This window comes from Hevea brasiliensis, chromosome 12 (genome assembly GCF_030052815.1).
Source record: "Hevea brasiliensis isolate MT/VB/25A 57/8 chromosome 12, ASM3005281v1, whole genome shotgun sequence".
Taxonomy (NCBI): Eukaryota; Viridiplantae; Streptophyta; class Magnoliopsida; order Malpighiales; family Euphorbiaceae; genus Hevea; species Hevea brasiliensis.
In genome coordinates, this window is record NC_079504.1 from 7,816,640 (window position 1) to 7,841,224 (window position 24,585).

Sequence of the window (24,585 nt, forward strand, 5' to 3'; positions counted from 1 at the left end):
AATTGATAAGAGAATAAGAAGAAGAAGAGAAGGGAGAGTGTTCTTTAGGTGGCGGCACCAAGGAGTAAATGGAAGCTTGTTATTTTTCTTTTTCATAACAACACATTATATAGCTAATTCATCACTTAAAACTTGTCACGACCCAACCTATGGGCCGGACCGGCACTAGGACCTGGGCCGGCATAAAGCCCCCGAGGCCCGTAGTAAGCCTTACTATTCTCAAATCCATAACCAAGGCCCCAAAAACTTAGGTCCAACATGTAAATACAATTAAATAAAATATTTTTATTCGGGTCAACCCAACCCGATAGCCATCGAAAACTGAAATAAGGGGAGCCTCGCTCAACCCTGTTACCTCATTTACAAACTGTTTAAATCTCATAAAATTTTTTTCTTTTCATTTATTAATATGAAAACTTGAATTCATACAGTCCCTGACAGGCTTAATGCTACTACTAGCACATGCGGAGTCCTAAATTTACAAATTTAGAGAATAATAATACAATTAAGTAATCTTTTCATAACCTGAGAGGAAAGGGACAGGTTATTCTGAAAAATGTCTCCTCCTGTAGCCTGGAAAAATATGGTGAACAGGAGTGAGCGTTCAACTCAGAGAGTAAAATATTAATTTTAACCATAATCTCTATAACTATCTAAAACTAATGCACCCTGTAGAGTGAAATGCAACATCAACATCATTTTCACATCATAACATCAAAAAGGTAATTTGGAGCACTCACACACCCTGTAGTATCAATCATAACATATGGGAGCTGATCCCCTATACAGCTCTCTTAAATCCAACCTGGTGCCAGCGAATTACTCAAGCTCGGACTTCCACTTAATAACCAAATCGAGGGTCCCAGCGAATTACTCAAGCCGTGACTACCCCTCGAAGGATCGGGTCCCAGCGAATTACTCAAGCCGTGACTACCCCGTCCTATCCATAGTCCACACCACATCACACGCACGCCAACGCACGCACACTGCTCCAAATTACCACAACAACATCCATGGCACATCAACAGTTATGAATGCAACATAAATCGTGCCTAGAGTTTAACTACATAAATATATGCATATAAGTGATGCATGGGCATGCTTGAACATATAATAATATCGAAATTACAATTAAAATTAATATTTTACTCACAGTACACCGATGACTATTGTGGCTGCTGGATGCAGAAAATAGCTGACCTCGATCACCTAATAATTAAATTATAAATTTATTAGTACTAAGTTAAGATAAAACTCTAAAGAGGCAATAGACAGCCTAATTCATGCCGAAAATCCGGCAGAGTCTCCCCTATACCTGGGACCTACCCAACCTGCAAAAATGCTCAAATGGCACTTCTAAATTCTCAATTCCCACAATCACATCTCATCAATATCACATGGCCCCTCCTGGGCCCTCCAAATCAGACAATACTCAAAATCTTAAAAATTACGTTTTAGTCCCTATAATTGACATTTTTCAAAAATCCACTCAAACAAGCTCTAAAAATTCTAAAATTTTGCCCCGCGGTCCTTAATAATATTATAAGGCTATTGCAAAATGAATTGTAATTTTCTAGTCACCCATGAATATTTTATTCAAGAATTTTACTCAATTTCATAAGTTTCCAACAGCTAACATATTATTAATTCAACCCAATTTAATATTCACATATTTAAACATCCATCCTCAAGCTTCAACCAATCATATAAAATTTAAACATCTTAATTTCAAACAATCTTATATGCCTATATGCTAAAAATTTAACTAAAATCCATCCATATTTCTCAAAAATATTCTACGATCACCCAAAAATTCAACTAACACCATAGAATATCTCCAAATAATTTTACTTTCATCATATATTTTTCTTAGAATTTTTCTCCAATTTTTCCTGTTTAAGAAACATCGTATTTATGCTCTGAGACGGAGAAATAATAAAAATTATCTTACCCGAAGTTTATCGTGTCTCAAAAATTCGAAAATTTATGAGGAAGCCTCTGGAAGTTGAACCATCTCCATAGCTCACCGGAGATCACGCACCACACCGCGCGGTGGCGGCTGCCGATCGCCAGCGACATTTGCGGGTCTGATCATACCACCATGTTCCTCTCCTCTTCCTCGTCCATATGTGGTCTCGGATCGTCGATCCAACGGTCGGATCGTCGTAGATCCGAAAAAGCTTGAAAAACCGAAACTTCTCTCCTCCATATCTCACTCATCCGACCTCCATTTGCTTCAAAATTGGTATCAAAAGAAAGCTCTCGGAACAAGCTTTCCAACGCCACCGAATCGCCTCGATCGAACGTCGGATGAAGCCGAATCGCGCCGAAAGCCGCGCCCATCGTGCGTTTTTCTCTCTCTCCCTCTCTTGCCGCCGTTTTCTAGTGATCTGGCCGTCGCCGGAGGGTCGCCGGCCGGTGGGGAGCTGCTTGGGACGTCGCCGGCCGGTCACCGGAGAAAGGAAGAAGAAGAAGAGAGGAAAGGAGAGGGAAAGAAGAGAAATGGGGGGGGGGGGGTTTCCTCCTCCCGATTTTTGAAACTTTTTTTTTTTTTTTTTTTTAATAAATGTTGGCTGTGACAGTGGAAACCCACTGTCACACGCCAACAGTCAAATCTCTTTTTTTTTTTTTTAATTTCTGGGTTGTTACATTCTTCCCCCCTTAAGAAAAATTCGTCCTCGAATTTTCGAAGAAACAAGAGATATGGAAAAGAAGATTATCGGAACAAGTGCAATCATTACTCCTTCAGCTATGCAGAGATGGGTAAAACATTTATTCTTCAAACTCTTCGTATATTATATATGACATTCTACCGCTCTCTGATTCTACCATAGTGTCCTATTTGTCATCATCTCTTTCTAGAGGGCTTTTATCTTGTAACTATTTATTGACCATTTTTCTGACATTTCAAGTATAATCTATACCTCACTGTTCTTGACTTGATGTCTCATAATTCAATAAACTTTGGTGCTTACCTCACTTTTATTATGCCCCAACATGTCTCTTGGTGACTTCAGTCATCATTCATTTGTTTTAATAATCTCTTTTTCCCCAATGACATAACTTATGTTCCTTGTTCCATGGTATCCTATGAGTAGCTTTCCTGTAGCACCTAATCTAGGCATCTTGTTCGAGATCTTCACTCTTCTTATGACCTCAGTGGTCAATACCTATAAATCTTCTCCTCCCATGATACTTCAAATTTTTAATCTCTTTTGTGTCATTACTAAGGTACTTAGACCAACCTCTATTGATCTTATGTAACTAGTCAGGTAGAGTCTCCTCCAAGGGCCAAGTGTATCATTTATCAATATTGGAAAGTAAACTGGTCTCTCCTTCTAGGTAACAAAAGTGTTTATATTCTCTGACAACTCAATCCATGCGACTTATCAATTCTCACTCCTTCTCTGGAATAGAAATATCTAGACTTCTTCCTATAGCTTCTTAGTATGTGGCCTACTTCTGACACATTGGCACTCAGATCGAGGCTCTACTACTCCTTTAATCTATCATCTCATAATAACTTGTTTTAAACATATCTTAGTATGTTCCTAGCATACCTATTCCTCCTTATCCTCATCATTATAATTAGCTTTACAAGCTTTCTTCCTATTCTTTGGATCTTATCCACTTCCTTTTCCTATTTCTGCTATTGTTGATATCTTTTCAACCTGCTGCACTTATTCCTTAATCTTAATCCTATTTCACCCTTACACCTTTTTCCTTCAAGGATGTCCATCCCATCATCAACTTTAACTTTCATCTTATTTCTTAGTCTTATCTTGATTACTAGTTATATTACTCCGGGAATTCTAACCTTACGATTTACTCCTACCAGCACATTGTTTACCTTATGTAACACTTGTAGTTAACCATAGAAAATTTTCCTTGTATCCCCTTTTTCCAACTTAACTATCGGAACATTATCATTCCCTACCAGCCTTAGTAGGAAATTACACATCCTAGATGGATAGGAGCCCTTAAAACTATAAGTTCCATCTGAACTAACACGGCTGTGGGAAATGTGTGCCATGCCTTAATTCTAAACAAAATACTTCACATGTTCATTCTCCTTAATATAATCACATATACTGCCCATAGCTTTCCAAACTTCAACCTCATCTTTTCCTATTAGCAACAATCTCATTCGCTGTAACTCATTCACAATTAGTATTCTCTCCAGCTCATAATTTAAAATAGTCACAAGCCTTGGTAGCTAACTCAATTTGACTCCTGTTATTACTCTGATCGTCCTTTCATACTTAACACTAGGTACGTACTTACTGTCATTCTCATATTAGGAAATTGTGTATGAATTGGTGCCTACCAAACTCTCAAATAACTAGGTCTCCTTGGTTTAGTCTCTGTTCCTTATATAACCCTCTAGAACCAAAAGCACAAGCTAAACTTGAAAGAAAGAAAAATATTCTCTTATATTCAACTACGCCCGATTGTCCATATAATAATGTTTAACCTATGTTTCTTGGTCTTTCTCTTCAAATTTCATCATCCCTAGCACAATTGTGCTCTACCTATAAGGTATCATCTGCATGAACCCTTTACCGTACCATTGTCCTTCCTGACATAATATTTTATAATTTATTAACTTTACTTATACTCGACCTATGATTCATATCTATTATAGTTTATATTGTGCCCTTAACTTTTGTTGATTCCTGAAAGATTTCTCTCACTAATAAATTCTTCCAACACTAATTCCACCCTTATCTATGGTCATTAATTTGATCCTTGAACTTTCTAGTGATTTATAACCATCCAGACTTGTCACTTTTCGTTCTACCCCTACTATTGTCCTGTCGTTATTGCTTCACTACAAGGTGATTCTATTGATCACACTAACAATGTTTGCCTGACATTCATAACGAACCTCTAACTACCTTCTCACTATCTCAAAAGTCTAAACTAAGCATATGTATCATTATCTATCATTCTTTTCCTATCATCATACCTATTTGATCCCTTAGATTGACCTTTAATCAACTTACTACTTACTAACTTCGTTTTCTCTACCTAATTAGGTAGTCCGCAATATCATCACATACCTTCTAGCATTTACTCATTATTATTGTATTCCATACCTCCATCACTATTCTTGCTAATATGGTCCCATTTTGGGTTCTCCATCCTTGTCATTCACCTTGCCAAAAATAACACTTAGCCTACCCTATATCTTAACTTTGTTCCTTTTATTATGCGCCCTTCGAATTGTCCTTTCATTTATTTCCTTTGTCTTACCCAAAATAGAACTTGACTATTCTGTCCCTGGTTCCATTCTTCTTCCTAACATGACAGCTGTACCTGCTAACTATATCTTCCAGAGTCTCTACCACATTATCACATATCTGTGCTACTCAGATTTGGTCCTTTGATCACTCTAGCTAGTACTCCCACTGGCATTTAAATTATATTGCATCTGCAATCAATTGTCTAAACTTTCATTCTGCACTTTCTTTATCCATTGGCCTTCTATGATTTATCTTTGCTAATTTATTACTCTTAATACTATTATAATTAGATTATATTATTGTTTTGAAAAATATGAAGTTAGAAAGGAACTCAGGAAATTGCAGTCATACTTTTATCGTATGATTTCTATTCTTATCCTTTAGCTTACATAATACCCTTACTACCTCGAGAACTGATTCTGCAGTAATTTTATTTATTTGTTATTATTATTATTATTATTATTATTATTATTATTATTATTATTATTATTATTATTATTATTATTATTATTATTATTATTATTATTATTTTCCATGTTTACTCAATTTGCCAAAACTTAAGATTCCGGGCACCCAAACCCGTCATCCAATTCAAAGGATTTACATCCATCGTGATCTGATTATATATGATTCCTATAATGAAACTTGTATCCTCTGCGGGATACCCGAGCCAACTACTCTCTACCACACTCTACAGTCCCATCTGGGGCACTATTTGGTTGGTCACCATTATTAGTAATAACTTTCGATCCCTTCTGAAAAGATAGGACTACACCCTAACTTGCTGCAACAAAGGTACTACATTTACCACCTTGCCCAAACCATGTCAAATTAATGTCTCTCTCATCATATCATAGCTCTGTAAATCATCAATTCATAGTTTCGACCTTCTCTAGGTAGTAGGGTTGTACTTTATTCCATACTGATACACACAAGGTATACTATTCTCACTAAGTTCTAAGCAAAACGTCTATCGTTCTGCAAAAACCATCCAAAATTCCATACCGAAGACTAGACGGTCTCACTCTATAGGTGTCACCTTTACTTTGCAACTAGTCCGAAACCTCTGGTCTGATGGCAACTTTTACTATAAATCTAGCTCATGTCAGTAATCGAGTCATCGACTCTAGTTATCACCCAACTGTGACCTGTCAATATTCTAACTCTAGACCCCTAATCAAGAGTTTCCAACTCCTCTGCAGATATAGAACTCTGTTCTGGTATTACTGTACCAAAACAGAGACTGCCTGCAACATCCTCATCATAAGCACTACAGGGAAGTACGCAGCTCTACACAATAATCCCATGTCTGCATCAGAATCTGCGGATATCGAGAACATTGTATAGTTACTACGATACGTCCTGACAGACTAGGTCTCCCAATTTCTTATCTCTCCTGAATCTTTTATTATCACAAACTTATTCTGACTGGGTCATCTACTGATGATTGCCAGCAGTGGTATCCTCATCCTTATCTAGGGCAACTGTACTTTCAGGACTTACTTTTATGTACTCGTGCCTTGCACGAAATGGGCACACTATTTAAAGCCATACAGACAGAAACATAGCATTTCTTGGAGTACGTATCCTCATGATAGACCTCACATGTCTACTAACTCTATTTCACATTTCTATGTACTCCACGAAAATCAAGACGCTAAATGAGGAACTTTTATATTTCCCGAGGTATAACGCAGAATCTAGAAACAAAGAATTACAGAAAAAGACGAAACAGAATCCTATACTCCGCATGTAACATCCTAACAAGACTCCTTTTACACTCCCAAGTATATTCTTTCCCATGAATCTAGAGCCTAAGCTCTGATACCAACTTTGTCACGACCCAACCTATGGGCCGGACCGGCACTAGGACCTGGGCCGGCATAAAACCCCCGAGGCCCGTAGTAAGCCTTACTATTCTCAAATCCATAACCAAGGCCCCAAAAACTTAGGTCCAACATGTAAATACAATTAAATAAAATATTTTTATTCGGGTCAACCCAACCCGATAGCCATCGAAAACTGAAATAAGGAGAGCCTCGCTCAACCCTGTTACCTCATTTACAAACTGTTTAAATCTCATAAAATTTTTTTTCTTTTCATTTATTAATATGAAAACTTGAATTCATACAGTCCCTGACAGGCTTAATGCTACTACTAGCACATGCGGAGTCCTAAATTTACAAATTTAGAGAATAATAATACAATTAAGTAATCTTTTCATAACCTGAGAGGAAAAGGACAGGTTATTCTGAAAAATGTCTCCTCCTGTAGCCTAGAAAAATATGGTGAACAGGAGTGAGCGTTCAACTCAGAGAGTAAAATATTAATTTTAACCATAATCTCTATAACTATCTAAAACTAATGCACCCTGTAGAGTGAAATGCAACATCAACATCATTTTCACATCATAACATCAAAAAGGTAATTTGGAGCACTCACACACCCTGTAGTATCAATCATAACATATGGGAGCTGATCCCCTATACAGCTTTCTTAAATCCAACCTGGTGCCAGCGAATTACTCAAGCTCGAACTTCCACTTAATAACCAAATCGAGGGTCCCAGCGAATTACTCAAGCCGTGACTACCCCTCGAAGGATCGGGTCCCAGCGAATTACTCAAGCCGTGACTACCCCGTCCTATCCATAGTCCACACCACATCACACGCACGCCAACGCATGCACACTGCTCCAAATTACCACAACAACATCCATGGCACATCAACAGTTATGAATGCAACATAAATCGTGCATAGAGTTTAACTACATAAATATATGCATATAAGTGATGCATAGGCATGCTTGAACATATAATAATATCGAAATTACAATTAAAATTAATATTTTACTCACAGTACACCGATGACTATTGTGGCTGCTGGATGCAGAAAATAGCTGACCTCGATCACCTAATAATTAAATTATAAATTTATTAGTACTAAGTTAAGATAAAACTCTAAAGAGGCAATAGACAACCTAATTCATGCCAAAAATCCGGCAGAGTCTCCCCTATACCTGGGACCTACCCAACCTGCAAAAATGCTCAAATGGCACTTCTAAATTCTCAATTCCCACAATCACATCTCATCAATATCACATGGCCCCTCCTGGGCCCTCCAAATCAGACAATACTCAAAATCTTAAAAATTACGTTTTAGTCCCTATAATTGACATTTTTCAAAAATCCACTCAAACAAGCTCTAAAAATTCTAAAATTTTGCCCCGCGGTCCTTAATAATATTATAAGGCTATTGCAAAATGAATTGTAATTTTCTAGTCACCCATGAATATTTTATTCAAGAATTTTACTCAATTCCATAAGTTTCCAACAGCTAACATATTATTAATTCAACCCAATTTAATATTCACATATTTAAACCTCCATCCTCAAGCTTCAACCAATCATATAAAATTTAAACATCTTAATTTCAAACAATCTTATATGCCTATATGCTAAAAATTTAACTAAAATCCATCCATATTTCTCAAAAATATTCTACGATCACCCAAAAATTCAACTAACACCATAGAATATCTCCAAATAATTTTACTTTCATCATATATTTTTCTTAGAATTTTTCTCCAATTTTTCCTGTTTAAGAAACACTGTATTTATGCTCTACGCATGAGAAATAATAAAAATTGTCTTACCCAAGTTTATCTGTGTCTCAAAATTCCAAAAATTTATGAGGAAGCCTCTGAAATTGAACCATCTCCATAGCTCACGGAGCCGCCGCACCATCACACAAGACGGCCGGCCGTCGCCAGCGACATTTGCCGGGTCTGATCATACCACCATGTTCCTTTCCTCTTCCTCAGTCCATATGTGGTCTCGGATCGTCGATCCAACGGTCGGATCGTCGAGATCCGACGAAAAAGCTTGAAAAATCCGAAACTTCTCTCCTCCATATCTCACTCATCCGACCTCCATTTGCTTCAAAATTGGTATCAAAAGAAAGCTCTCGGAACAAGCTTTCCAACGCCACCGGAATCGCCTCGATCGGACATCGGATGAAGCCGGAATCGAGCCGGAAAGCCGCCCCATCGGCGCGCGTTTTCTCTCTCTCTCCTCTCTTGCCGCGTTTCGTGGTCCTGGACGTCGCCAGAGGGTCGCCGGCCGGTGGGGAGCTGCTTGGGACGTCGCCGGCCGGTCACCGGAGAAAGGAAGAAGAAGAAGAGAGGAAAGGAGAGGGAAAGAAGAGAAATGGGGGGGGGGGGGGTTTTCCTCCTCCCGATTTTTGAAACTTTTTTTTTTTTTTTTTTTTTTTTAATAAATGTTGGCTGTGACAGTGGAAACCCACTGTCACACGCCAACAGTCAAATCTCTTTTTTTTTTTTTTTATTTCTGGGTTGTTACAAAACTCTTGTCACATGTCACCTTCTGATTAGCTCTAGATTTAATTGACCTAATCACATTATGTCAAGTGTCAAACCTATATTTAATCTTGACTTTGATCATCTTACATTATTAAAAGACATATGGCAAGCTTATGTGTAGTGCCATATATCACCATCTCATGGTACCACATGTCACCCTGTGAAATAACCAAAATATCCCTGTGTCTTAATTTTGAGTTCTCAACCCAAAATAATTATTTCTCTTCTTCTAATCAATTTATATCAAATATAAATAAATTAATTAATCTCTATTAATTAATTTCTCATTAATTAAATTCATATTTAAACACTTTAAATATAAATTTAACTTATACTATACATCCAATAACCTATATTTGGTTTCAAACCATTCTAGAGACTTTGCAATCTAATTACAAACCAAACCTATTTAATTAATCAATTAAACTCTTTAATTAATTAATCAAATCATATTTAATTTAGTGATTACTTGTGTATGTGTGTGACTTACTAGGCTCATCACTAATTGGCAATGAGACGTGATATCAACTCTTTATATCATCAGCACTCTTTCTCACCATAAATAATTTCTCTAAATCATTTTATGCACCTCCTAGACCATGGTTAACACCTAGCATAGCATGCCATAGCCACTCAATCAGTAATAAGGTTTACCTTAAATGAACCTATAATCATATGTTACCATGCACTAGAATCTCTCTGTTACAAAATCCCAATTCAAGCTGGAGTCATGGTTTATGTCAAACCCCATTTGCTATGAATATTATATTCTCTTTTAATTCCAGTTCTTGATGAAAAAGATTTTCTCATCAGAAACTCTTTTATGATTAAATCTATCTGTCCTGGCCAGGAACTTGAAACATCAAGAACAATTAAATGAACATAGGATTTTATCCCTATTTACTTAGAGGAACATATTCCATTTTGATCAACACTTACCTCCATATATAACTAGTAAGAGCCAACACATGCCCATATACCCATACACAGTACAAGTATGAAAGCAGTATCAAACCCAAACCACTTATATACAAGATAACTGCACTATCTCAGGTCTAAAGATTATATGCACTAATATGATTTATGACAATGCAATGACAAGAGTAAACTTCATGTGCTTGTCATATGTGTCACTGGTTCGATCTACTTATCATGTATAAGTACCTATCATGTTTATTATATGGCATGAGACTCACCATTCCATCTTATTTACATCTCATATAAATAACTTGGGAATAAACATGATTACAATATTTCTGGATAAGTCATATTCTTATTGTGAAGTATCCTCGATTGTGAACCTATTTATGATACTTTGTGTTAGAAATACTGTTACTCACATTCTTAACAACTTAATAATAGAATTTCTAACAAAATATCAATGGACCTTTTTTATTACACATAAATATATTATGTAAACAGAAAAATGAAAATGCCTTTTTTTTATTAATAAAACATGTGCAAGATACATACTAATTGATATGCTCTAGGGCATACTACTAAAAATCTCCCACTAACACTAGAGTCATTCATTACAATACCTTAGACCCATCTTCTCAAGATGTTAGTCTAACTGTGCTTGTGACAAAGGCTTAGTGAATGGATCAGCTAGATTTTCAGCTGATGCTATTTTTTTGCATGGCTACATCGCCTTGCCCAACTATTTCTCTGATAATGTGGTAGCGCCTTTCTATGTGTTTAGATTTCTAGTGAGACCGAGGTTTTTTATATCCAAATAGCTTCTTTTGCAGCATCTGATGCAGCAATATACTCTGCCTTTGTAGTGAAATCTGCAGTCGTACTCTGTTTGGAACTCTTCCAACTGACTGCACCTCCAATAAAAATGAACACATATCTAGAGGTAGACTTTCTATCATCGATATCTGATTGAAAATCAGAATCAGTATAACCATCCAATTGCAAGTCTCCACCTTCGTATATCAAGAATAAATCCTTAGCTCTTCTCATGTACTTAAGGATATTCTTGACAGCTATCCAATGTTCCAAACTTGGATTGGATTGATACCTGCTAGTTAAACTAACAGCATATGCAATATCCGGCTTAGTACACAACATTGCATAATCAAACTTCCAAAAGCCGAAGCGTATGGAATCCTGGCCATTTTATCTCTTTCTTCAAGTGTCTTTGTAAACATCTTTTTAGAAAGGTGGATACCATGTCTCACTGGTAATAATCCTCTCTTGAAATCAAGCATGTTAAACCTCTTTAACACATTTTCTAAGTATAGACTTTGGGATAAACTAATTATTCTTTTCTCTCTATCTCTATAGATGCGAATCCCAAGAATATAGGTTGCCTCCCCTAAGTCTTTCGTGGAGAATGTATTTGACAACCATACCTTGAGAGTTGTCAACATACTTATGTCATTACCTATCAATAGAATCTTATCCACATATAAGACAAGAAAGTGATAGCACTGTCACTAATCTTCTTATATACACATGGCTCATCCTCATTTTTTATAAAACCAAATGACTTAATGGCTTCATCAAAACGGATGTTTCAACTCCTTAAAGCTTGTTTTAACCCATAAATAGATCGCTTTAGCTTGCGCACTTTGGAACCATCTTAGGATTCAAAATCCCTAGGTTGTTCCATGAAAATGTTTTCTTTAATGTATCCATTGGAAAAAAATGTTTTGACATCCATCTGCCAAATCTCATAATCATAGTATGCAGCTATTGCTAATAGAATCCTAATTGATTTGAGCATGGCAACAGGCGAGAAAGTCTCCTCATAGTCGATTCCTTGTCTTTGGCTAAACCATTTCGCTACTAGTCTTACTTTATAGGTCTCTACCTTTTCATCAGAACTAATTTTCTTCTTGAAAACCCATTTACTTCTTATAGGTACAATATCTTCAGGTGGGTCAATAAGATCCCAAACTTGATTCTTATACATGGAATCAATCTCGGATTTCATAGCATCAATCCATTTCGAAGAGTCTATATCTGATATATCTTCTTCATAGGTAAGTGGATCATCTCCATGATTAACTTCTTCATGAGTAGACAACTCTTGTTCTTCTTTATGAAGAAAACCATATATCACTGGTGGGTGAGATACCCTGGTTATTCTACGAGGAACAGCTGTAGATGTTTCATTAATAGGTGCAGGTTGATTAGATGGATCTATATCCATCTGATATGTTGGTTGGTCAGAATTCTTCAATTCTAACTCTATTTGCCTTCCTTTGCCTCCTTATTGAACAAACTATTATTCAAGAAATATGGCATCTCTACTTACCACAACCTTTTGTGATGTAGGCAAATAAAAATAATATCTAAAACTATCTTTTGGATATCCAACAAATCGACCCTTTTCTGATATGGTTTCCAATTTATTAGTGTTCAACTTTTTTTATATAAGCTGGACAACCCCAAATCTTAACATGCTTAAGAGTTGATTTTCTTCCATGCCATATCTCATAAGGTGTGGAAGATACTGATTTTGATGGAATCCTATTCAGAATATACAAAGCTGATTCTAATGCAAATCCTCAAAAGGAGATTAGCATATTAGTATAGTTCATCATTTTACGTACTGTATCCAATAGGGTACGATTTCTCCTTTCAGATACACCATTCAGCTGTGGTTTTCCTTGAGGAGTCAGCTGGGAAACAATGCCATGCTCTCTCAAGTATTCATCAAATTCAGTGCTCGAGTATTCTCCTCCACGATCTGATCGAAGAGCTTTAATACTTTTTCCTGTTTAATTTTCTACTTCAGATTTAAATTCTTTGAACATTTTAAAGGATTCATGTTTGTATTTTATCAAATACAAATACCAAAACCTTAATTTATCATCAGTAAAGATAATAAAATAATGAAAATCGCCTCTAGTCATTTTTTTAAATGGACCACATACATCACTATGTATTAGCTCTAAAATATTTTCACCTCTTAGCCCTTGTCCTACAAAGGGTGATCTAGTCATTTTGCCCTGAAGGCAAGATTCACAAGTTGGAGTGGGCTCAGAGCCTAATGAAGATAAAATCCCCATTTTCTCCAGTTTTGTAATCCTATCTTCTGCAACATGACCTAATCTTAAGTGCCAAATATGTTTTGAACTTGAGTAGATTTTCATCATGGCATTGCATTCTTTTAGATTGCTACACTCTGGGTAGTTCCCTATTCCTGTGCCCATAATTCTAGCAGTGGAAACACTTTCCTTTGCCTCCATCAGCTTTAGTCTTCTCTTTTTGTTTAGCTATTTTCTTGGAAGGACTAGGAATCTGAGATTTCTTTTTCTTATTGCCCTTCTTCTTATTGGACTTTACAGCAAGAGAAGATACAATCAAAGCTAACTCTTGTCCTTTATTGTCCGGTATATTCTTTTGGGCAATAACCAGCATGTTGAGTAAACCAGCCAAGGTACATTCCTATTTAGTCATATGAAAATTTATCATAAAATTCCCAAAAGACTCAGAAAGGGATTGAAGGATCAAATCCGTCTGCAGTTGGAAATCCATGTTAAAGTCAAGATGTTCCAACTGCTCAATCAGTCGAATCATCTTGTGGACATGATCCCCAATATTCTGTCTTTCAGACATCCTCATGCGGAATAGCTGTCTAGGTATGCGCTCACCATATAACTTTTGTAGGTGAAGGAGGATCTCACTCGCACTCTGCATGTTCTCATGCTGCTTCTGTAACTCATTACTCATGGAAGCAAGTATGTAACACTTAGCTCTCATATCATGCTCCTTCCACTTGTCCAAAGTTTCATGTTCCTCTTGTGTGGCCTCTGGAGGTAAGGGACCAGGAACATTTGAGTCTAGAACATATCCTATATGTTCAAGGTTCAGGATAAGTTTCAAATTTCTTAGCCAATCAGATAGATTATGTCCTGTCAACCTATTGCGATCAAGTATACTTGCAAGGATATTGGATGGTGGTGATTGTTCTGTGCTCATTATTATAGAAAATTAACTACAAAAAATAACCAGATTAATTAGTAAATGTATCATGTAATTAACCAAAATGATTATGGTCTTTTAATCAAATTGGTCCTCCCACTAACTTAGCGAATCCTACACTTCCAAAGTAGAAAACAGAAATCCTAGTTGGATGAATTTTCTAGTGGGTGATTGAATTCTTATAATTCTATTTATCATCCTTAGGTACATCCATTATTGAAATTACAATAAACTATAAGTGAGCAACTACTTGCCCATCACATCTCATGTGAGGTTCAATCCTTTACCTAGCCCCTAATGCTTAAAATCTCAAGTACATCCATTATTGCCTTATCTTGCATTAGTTAAGTTAATTTCATTGAGCCAGTAATTATGCAAATAATTTTAATGTCCTCAGGTACATCCAATATTGGCCACCAAACCATTTACATATTTATAACATCTCATGCTTAACAATTATTCTTAAGAAAATCTCTTAAATTAATTGCATTTTAGGCAAGTATTTAAAATTTCTTAAAATAATTACCTCAATGAAGGGCCTATGTTATAATTACTTTAATTATAGCATTTCCAACTTAATCATTTATTTGGAAGATTTTATGGTCATCTTAATTACTATTAAGATCTCACTTTGCACATTATCCAATTAGCATGCATATATTATATACTTGCATACATTCCCATACATCCCATGCATTCATGGATAATAAATAAATATGGCATGATCATGGACTTTTCTAAGGGATTCAATTTTGAGCTACCAAGAATTGAATCAGGGCATTCCTAGGTGCATTTCATTCATTCATTTTACAAGAGTTGCTGAAGGAGTACATAATCAACACTTGATCTTGAATTTCTCCCACTGGTCCCACCAATGCTCTTGACTTCCTTGATCTTCTTGCAATCCAATTACATAGTAATCCTTGGCATACCAAGATGAATTTACAAGAACTAAATAAATGAAATTACAACCCCAAATTATTACAACTTTTAATAATACATGCCAAAAAATAAATTAAAATAAATTAACTAATTTACAACCCAAAGAAATATAAAAGAAATAAATCCAATCACATTGGTCTTTTATAGTCCATGATCATCCATCATGCATATCACTATTTAACAATTAAATAAAACATACATACTTAAATTAAATTGAATATCTCATATTCAACTTAAAAATCTAGATTTGAATGTGATTCAAACAAATTTAAAAATTCAGATTTGAATCTCATTCAAATAAATTTAAAAATTCAGATTTGAATCACATTCAAACAAATTCAAAAATTCGGATTTGAATCACATTCAAACAATTTTAAAAATTCAGGTTTGAATCACATTCAAAAAATTTTTAAAATTCAGATTTGAATGAAAATTTAATTGTGTGATTAAAACTCTAATTAAATAATTTAATTAGATATAGGATGAGCTTTTAGATCATAAAACAATTGTAAATTAAAAAGCCAAACCTTGTGCACACCATTGGAGACCACAAAGTCTACGCACCAATAGTGTTGGTCACCAATCCGCCACCTTTGTTTGCAACCAGCAATGGATCTATCATCTCATTATCATATTACATGATTAAATCATATAATCAACAATCTAAATGGTAAATATAGTGGCTCTGATACCAATTGAAGGAGCGGAAGCATGAAAAATATAAGTTTAGATCATTGAAATTCAAAATTTTTCATCTAAGGTCATATGCATCATGCAAGATTCATTTTTATCTATTTGATTTCAATAATAAACAGTATATTAAAACTCTTTTAATACATTTTTGGATCTACATTTGCCATTTAAGATTTTAGAATTAACAGATTAATTCATTAGAACCCTATATTAGATTAAGAACAAGTGCACTAACCTTTTGATGCACTGCAGTGTGTTTGACACCTTTAGGATGCGTCTTCAGGATACCAGATGTTGTCCCTCTAGCTTGTCCACACCAATATCACCTATGACAGCCCTTGAAGAGCTTCTAAAGCTTTTTCTATGAATTAGAAAATCAAGTTTTGCCTTTGAGAGATTATAGATGTAAACAGGACACTAGAAATAATTTCTAATATTTTTAATTCAAGAGATTATTTGCTAATCTCTTTGAATTGATGAGAGAAGAAGAATAAGAGAAGGAAGAGTATTCTTTAGGTGGCGGCACCAAGGAGTAAATGGCAGCTTGTTATTTTTTCTTTTTCATAACAACACATTATATAGCTAGGTCACCACTTAAAACCCTTACCACATGTCACATTCTGATTAGCTCTAGGTTTAATTGACCCAATCACATTGTGCCAAGTGTCAAACCTATATTTAATCTTGACTTTGATCATCTTACATGATTAAAAGACATATGGCAAGTTTATGTGTGGTGTCATGTGTCACCCTTGCCACATGTCACCTTCTGATTAGCTCTAGGTTTAATTGACCCAATCACATTGTGCCAAGTGTCAAACCTATATTTAATCTTGACTTTGATCATCTTATATGATTAAAAGACATATGGCAAGTTTATGTGTAGTTTCATGTGTCACCCTCTCATGGTGCCACATGTCACATTGTGAAATGACCAAAATGCCCCTCTGTCTTAATTTTGAGTTCTCAACCCAAAATAATTATTTCTCTTCTTCTAATTAATTTATATCAAATATAAATTAATTAATTAATCTCTATTAATTAATTTCTCATTAATTAAATTCATATTTAAACACTTTAAATATAAATTTAACTTATACTATACATTCAATAACCTAGATTTGGTTTCAAGCCATGCTAGGGACTTTGCAATCTAATTGCAAACTAAACCTATTTAATTAATTAATTAAACTCTTTAATTAATTAATTAATTAAATCATATTTAATTTAGTGATTACTTGTGTATGTATGTGACTTACTAGGCTCATCACTAATTGGCAATGAGACATGATATCAATTTTTAATATTATCAGAACTCTTTTTTACCATAAATGATTTCTCTAAATCATTTTATGCACCTCATAGACCATGGTTAATACCTAGCATAGCATGCCATGACCACCCAATCAGTAATAAGATTTACCTTAAATGAACCTATAATCATATGTTATCATGTACTAGAATCTCTCTGTTACAAAATTCCAAATCAAGCTGGAGTCATGGTTTATGTCAAACCCTATTTGCTATGAATATTATGTTCTCTTTTAATTCCAGTTCTTGATTAAAAAGATTTTCTCATCATAAACTCTTTTATGATTAAATCTATTTGTCATGGCTAGGAACTTGAAACATCAAGAACAATTAAATGAACATATAATTTTATCCCTATTTACTTAGAGGAACAGATTCCATCTTGATCAACACGTACCTTCATATATAACTAGTAAGAGCCAACACATACCCATGTACACATACATAGAACAAGTATGAAAGCAGTATTAAACTCAAACCATCTATATACAAGATAACTGTGCTACCTCAGATCTAAAGATTATATGCACTAATATGATTTATAACAATGCATTGATAAGAGTAAACTCCATGTGCTTGTCAAAAGTGTCACTGGTTCGATCTACTTATCATATATAAGTGCCTATCATGTTTGTTATATGGCATGAGACTCACCATTCCATCTTATTTACATCTCATATAAATAACTTGGGAATAAACATGATTACAATCTTTCTGGATAAGTCATGTTCTTATTGTGAAGTATCATTGATTGTGAACTTATTTATGATATTTTGTGCTAGAAATACTGTTACTCATATTCTTAACAACTTAAGAATAGAATTTCTAACAAAATATCAATGGATCTTTTCTATTATACATAAATATATTATGTAAACAAAAAAGTGAAAATGCATTTTTTTATTAATAAAACATGTACAATATACATAATAATTGATATGCTCTAGGGCATACTACTAACAAATAATATATTTAAATAATTGATCTGGTTAGCTTATAAGTTAAGGCTTATAATCACCAAAATGAAAAGTTGGGTCCCAACTTTTTTTTTTCTCGCTTATAAAATCAACTTATAAACTCAAAAATTATTATAAATAAATAAGTCAACTTATTTTAAATCTTATAAATTGGTTTGATCACTTTATATGTTAAAATAAACACAAATACGAATAAATAAATATACCATATCAACTTAGCCAAAATAAATCAAATACAATTTTAAAAAAAAAATGCACGCTAATGATTTTGAAAATAAAATAAAAATTAATTAAACGAATTATATTAAACTAAATTAATATTGCTCTTTCAATTTTACAAACATGATAATTTACATGTGACACAAACAGTCAAAATTTGACTAAATTGAGGTGGGTGAATATTTTGCTTTAGCTAATACTTAATGAATTTCAAGTTCATAAGTGTAATTAACATAATATTCATGTACATTTTAATTTTTTCTTGTGCAATTTTCTTAAACAACCTGAAAAGAAAGAGAAAAAGAAAAAAAAAAAACTTCATAGATTTGAAGGTTGATTAGAGATCATGATTAGGGCTAATAACAATTCATATATAACCATTTTTTTAAAATTTTATTTTAGTTTGATTTTTTTACCATGGATGGATGATGGCAAGATTGTATATTACAGTCAGGCAAGAGTATTGAGTTTAGATATCATGTAATTCCAATGCTCATCAAATGGGGTCCCATCATCTTTCCATAATCATATGGTTTGAATGGTCAAGCATCAAATTATTGGTGCTCATGTTAAACATAGGATACCAACCCCTTTCTAATAATCTTCTCAAACCTTATGTTCTTTTGTCCTTTTGCAAAAGTAATTTTTGCCCTCTATATGCTTTGAACACGTATAAGGCCTATTTGGTATCGCTGTGAAAAAAAATTATTTTTTTAAATATATTATTTAAAAAATATTAAAAAATTAAATTTAATAAATTTTAATTATAAAAATATTAAAATAATAAAATATTTTTTTATAAATTACTTTTTTTAATAATATTTAAAATAATATTTTTATTTAAAAAAAAAATTTTACCTTTAAAATTCAATATAAAAAAGACTAATAGAAAAAAAGTGCCTCAATCTATCCATACCACATAACGATTCCTCTAGAATTACGGTTGTTTATCTTTGTTGCCGTGTTTCTTTTCTTTTATTTTTTCAATATTTCATTTAAAATAAATTTATTTTTAAGAAAAAAAAATATTAACCATTTTTTATGAATAGTGTAGCAAAAACAAAAAAATAAAATACAACTATTCCTTTTAGTGTAGATCATAATAACGCCTATTTCCATGAGAAAGTTGATAGGACATATAGTAAAAAAGTATCATAGTATTTCCATAAAATTGAAGGTAATTATATAAAACAAAAAGATTACCTTTTGCCTAAATCTTTTTGGGCCAATTGCACCTTTTTTCCTAAACAAAGCAGAGTTATTGGGTTTCAACAGTGAAAGGTACGCCCAATTATAGTTTCTTTAAAAAAAAAAATGAAATTACAAGTTTTTATAATATAAAAAAAAAAAGAAATTGGAAGGGTATGATTAAATTGGTCCAGAATAGAAGGTACAACTCTAATTAGTCCAAGTAGATTAACCGAACCAGGGTCTATGGTTGGGTTCGAGCCCAAACCAAACCCAAGGTCATAACTCATAATTCTACCACCCCACACGGAGAGAGAGAGAGGGGTTATGTTACAGTGCATCATCATTGTACACTAATACCTTGCGTGCACTCCTCACGCACGCACGCACGCACGTATGAAACTTTCTCTTTTTTATTTTTATTTTCACCACCAATCGTTCAGGCCCAGGACATTTTCGTCAATTTGGTTCTATATAACCTTAGCTTCCGTGCACTCCCATTATTTCGACTTTGACTGCTTCCTCTTTCTCTTTCTCTCTCTCTGTGCGACCGCGAAGCTGAAGCGTTTTTTTAGTTTCTGAGTGTGGGGTTCGATCTGGGTGTTCGGTTCAATAGAATTGGGTGGCTTGAAGGTTTATTCTTTGATTGAATCGTGTTCCGCTTTCACAGTAAGTTCTCTTTTGCTTTTTTCAGTATTTGCGTGTGTGTTTGATATTATTTTTGACTGGATCATCTTTTTCAGCTAATGGGTTTTGATTTTCTGTCTACTTCAGGTCTAATTTTTTTTTTAATTTTTTCGGATTTCTACTTAAACTTTTGGTGATTTTTGCTTCAATTTATTCATTTCCATTTACTCTGAAATTATCTATATTTTATTTGTATTGTTATTCTCGATCAATGTTTGTTTTTCCTGCTAATTTTCTGGTAAGAAGATCTGCTTCTGTTTTGTTACTACTTCAGACCATGTTTTCATCTCTATACTATTGGGTATCTGTCGCTAAAAATGAGATCTTTATGTTAGCTATGAATGGCTTAGATTTTTCCTGTTTAGATTCTTTATATATGGTAACAGGTGCTAGCTATGAAACTGATTTTGCTTCGGTTTTTTAATTCCGTTTTGTTAGTCATCTGAGAAATACCAACAAATTTTCCCATAATAACTTGTGTTTTCTTTAATGGAAGCCATGGAGTTTCATTATACCTGATTATTCTGTTTGCCAAACTTGTATGTTTGTTATGGTTTCTCAATCACAGAAATAAGATTTAGGATTATCGTTTCTAGGAAAATGTGCATGAGATATGTCTCTGATGGTGAAAACACTATTGCAGGGTACTTCAAGTGGTATTGGTGCCAGAAACAGAAGTGGCGAACTTTTGGCTGAGAGAGACAGTATGCGGTGGTTTTTGAGTCTTTCTGTTGATGTGTATAGGAAAGTTATATCCTTGAACCTCTATTGTAGAGTAATCCTGTAATTTCCTTTTCCAATAACGTACCCTTCAATTCTGCAGCTTTGTTATTCAGTCTAGCTTCCATGGGATCCACTTTTTTCATTGTTATTCCCTGCTATGTCCGCCAGATTAGCTGAATAGGGGAATTCAGCGTTTTGTCTGTTCAAATCACTTTCATTCTCTTGCTTGACAATAAATCCCAGTGATTGTTGTATTTAGTTGGTCTACTCTCTCCGGCTCCTTGTGTGGGGTGTCTCCTTGTTGTTTATCAATCTGGTTTCCTGTTCGATTGATATTGCGTTGTCTACTCAAATTGCAAGCGTTCAGTTTTTTGTCCCCAGGAAGATCGTATTCTTGTTGTTTTCATTATATTGAAGGGTTGGGAAGTAGTTATGGTGTGCCAAGCGGCGAGCCAAACAAATTTTCGGGCATTGAAACACGAAAATGGGATTGCTGGGAGTGCTACCATTATAGTTAGAGTCATAGCATGCTTTCATCCTCTTCAAGATTGTCAGGTTAGTGAAAGATAATTTTACTCTTGAATTAGTCTTTTTCGACAGGAATAAGATGCGCTTATATATATGTTCATTGTCCAATTAATATTCTCTTATTTATTTAAGTCTATTTATGAGATTCCTTGGTCTTCTGCTTTTGTTGTCGCTAATGGTTAGAAAGTTTATGCTATGCTTTTCTTGTGCTGATTTTTTTTCCCTTGGATTTTTGCCAGGCTGAATATTTCCGTCATTTGCTTAAACCTGTCACGTAGATTTAATTTTTGTGCCACTGTTTTCAAGTTAAGCTGGAGTCTTTTCTTTTTTACATTATTACTAAGAGAAATAGCAAGTGAACAACCAGTTTTACTACTGCTGAAATCTTTCTGGTATGTAGTATTTGTCCAATTATGTAAAAATTTAGTTGGAAATTTCTTTGGATTTTTATGTTACAAGCTGTAAAATCATTTCCCATCTTGTATTATAGGTGATTGTTTTAGTTGGATGGGCGAGGACTGGGGATCCTGGTTTCCTCAGCAACAATTTAATTGGCAATCACCCAATTTGAATTATTTGGGTGCTCCATTTAACTTTGGGCAGCAGAATACTCCCCCTTCATTTTTGAACGCTGGCACTGATATGGTTTCTATGAAGGGGACTTTGCCTGTTTATCCATCCCCTGAGCTACCTCACCCGCATGTTGGTCAAGCAAATGAATGTCGTGGTTGGTTTTACTGTTTGCCTGGTTTCCGACAGGCTTTCACGCCTGCTTTAAGCTCTGGTCTCAAAGAGTGGCCTGTCACTGCCCCTTTTGACAATCATAAGGAGACCATTACACCCAAGGTAGAGTCAGGGTGTCCGCAGAAGAGATACCTTGTTTTTGATCAGTCAGGCGATCAAACAACTCTTATCTTTAGTCCTGGAATTGGGACTCCTCAACAGTGCTTTACTTCTTGGGGTCCAAATCCAACTGCTGCATATAATTTGAAGAGGAAAGATCCTGGTATTAAAGAAAATCTGAATATTCATTTAGGGGCTATTGCAGCTGACCAATTTGGAGAAAATAATGGTACTGAATTGCAAAGTGAAATGCACGAGGACACTGAAGAACTGAATGCCTTACTGTACTCAGATGATGAAAGTGATTCTACCGAGGACGATGAAGTTACCAGTACAGGTCATTCACCTAGTACAATGACATTTCACAATAATCATGATTGGTTTGAGGGAAGCACAGAAGAGGTTGCGAGTACTGATGGGTCAACTAAAAAGCGAAAACTGTTTGCAGGTGACAGTCATTCACCTGCATTAATGGACACTGCTAGTTCAGTGAAATCCATCAGAAGCTTTGAGTATGATAATGATGCTGAATCTAGGTGTGAAGATGGCATGAAGGCCTTAGGTGAGATGGGTTCAGAACCAACCAACAAAAGGACAAGAAAAGAAAGAATAAGAGAGACTGTTAGCATTCTGCAGAGCATAATTCCGGGTGTAAAGGGCAAGGATGCAATTGTGGTTCTTGATGAAGCTATTAATTACTTGAAATCCTTGAAGCTCAAAGCAAAAACTTTAGGGCTTGATGCTCTCCCTCAGTAGCAAAACTTCATCAAGTAAATATTAGTAGTGGCACTAGGTTTTATCAGTTACTTGTTAATTACTAGAAGTTAATGGTGTGTGCAGAATAAGGCAGGTAAACCTGAACTGGGCATGGTCTAAGGATTTGCTCAAGATAAAAGAGTGCAAAGCATGTGCAGACTGGAAAGAGAGAGGATCATGGAATCTCTACCGTAGTCTATAATCAGTGACAGATTTCGAAATCAGCAAGCTTTGATTGTCAACATCTTCTATAGTTCCTGTAAAGATGAAGGCAAGTGCAGCGTAATATGTCCCAATAAAGGAAAGAGGTTGAATCATTAAGCATGTCTTAGGGTCTAGATAAAGTAGCACTCAACATCTGGGCGTGGGAGAATGGCTGTGTGAACGAGAAGACTAGTTATTCTAGAGGGACCCTCTTGGAAGGAGGACGAACGCACGCTGCTTGTGTGTTTTGGGGCCCAACTCTCACTTTCGCCACCCTTTTTGTATTCTTGTCATTTTTTTTCTCCTGCGGGGTTGCCACTTTCTTGATGTGTAACATTGCACGAGTAAGGGCCGCCTTCGTATTTCATCCTGGCAAGCCTCTGGGGCCCCCTGATTTGCCATTCCATGTTTCTTCTCAGGCATTCTCACAATGTCAGCACTGTGCGCAGGCATTCCAATGGGCTAGTTTCCTTTTTTAATGCGTATTGTAATTTGATTGGTGAAGAACATTTATGTTTGTCTACTTATTTGCCTCAAATCTCTTGGGGTTTTCTAGATGATGACTCTGGATTTGGATGGTTCGATGTAATTTAAATTTGCTTGGTGTTATTTGTTGTCTTTATGCCTATGTACCTACGTAGCATGCACATATTGATGATATGGAGACAGCGATGTGAGAAAGAGGGTGCGATTCCCTTTTCTCCATAGAATGGCGCAAAAAACTTTCAAGCCCCTCTGGAGTTGATGTTCTTTTGTTAGGGGACCACGGCGTTGCATTATTTGGGAGGGGAAGATCAGCCCGTGTGATTTTTGGGTGCACTGGCTTTCCTGTTAACTCTACTTCAAAGGGAAATCTGGGAAAAGAAACTTGCATTAAGGGCATGGCGTGTTTATGTCTCTTTCGCCGTCTTTTAGATAATGACCTTAGGTTATGTTTGGTAGGTTGTA

The 24,585-nt window shown here is 35.1% G+C and overlaps 1 protein-coding gene and 3 long non-coding RNA genes across 4 annotated transcripts; 2 read left to right on the forward strand and 2 right to left on the reverse strand.

Moving 5' to 3' along the window:
* Positions 1 to 370: 370 nt before the first annotated feature.
* Positions 371 to 1,673, reverse strand: LOC131171305 (uncharacterized). Its single transcript, XR_009141964.1, has 2 exons — positions 1,154 to 1,673; positions 371 to 573 (listed from the first exon to the last, which is right to left on the reverse strand). It is a non-coding gene; the product is annotated as an uncharacterized LOC131171305 (long non-coding RNA).
* A 5,644-nt stretch (positions 1,674 to 7,317) lies between these two features.
* Positions 7,318 to 8,865, reverse strand: LOC131171306 (uncharacterized). Its single transcript, XR_009141965.1, has 2 exons — positions 8,102 to 8,865; positions 7,318 to 7,521 (listed from the first exon to the last, which is right to left on the reverse strand). It is a non-coding gene; the product is annotated as an uncharacterized LOC131171306 (long non-coding RNA).
* Positions 8,866 to 20,244: 11,379 nt separating this feature from the next.
* LOC110667853 (uncharacterized) lies at positions 20,245 to 21,564 on the forward strand. The gene is made up of 2 exons (XR_002497380.2): positions 20,245 to 20,565; positions 21,227 to 21,564. It is a non-coding gene; the product is annotated as an uncharacterized LOC110667853 (long non-coding RNA).
* Positions 21,565 to 22,079: 515 nt separating this feature from the next.
* LOC110667852 (transcription factor bHLH145) lies at positions 22,080 to 24,259 on the forward strand. The gene is made up of 2 exons (XM_058130993.1): positions 22,080 to 22,226; positions 22,325 to 24,259. Exon 2 carries the CDS (start codon positions 22,342 to 22,344, stop codon positions 23,431 to 23,433), a length of 1,092 nt encoding a protein of 363 aa, XP_057986976.1. The 5' UTR covers positions 22,080 to 22,226; positions 22,325 to 22,341; the 3' UTR covers positions 23,434 to 24,259.
* The last annotated feature ends 326 nt before the right edge of the window (positions 24,260 to 24,585 follow it).

Bases quoted from the DNA above. Each gene is read 5' to 3' on its own strand.
- LOC110667852 (XM_058130993.1), top strand. From the start codon at position 22,342: ATGGGCGAGGACTGGGGATCCTGGTTTCCTCAGCAACAATTTAATTGG.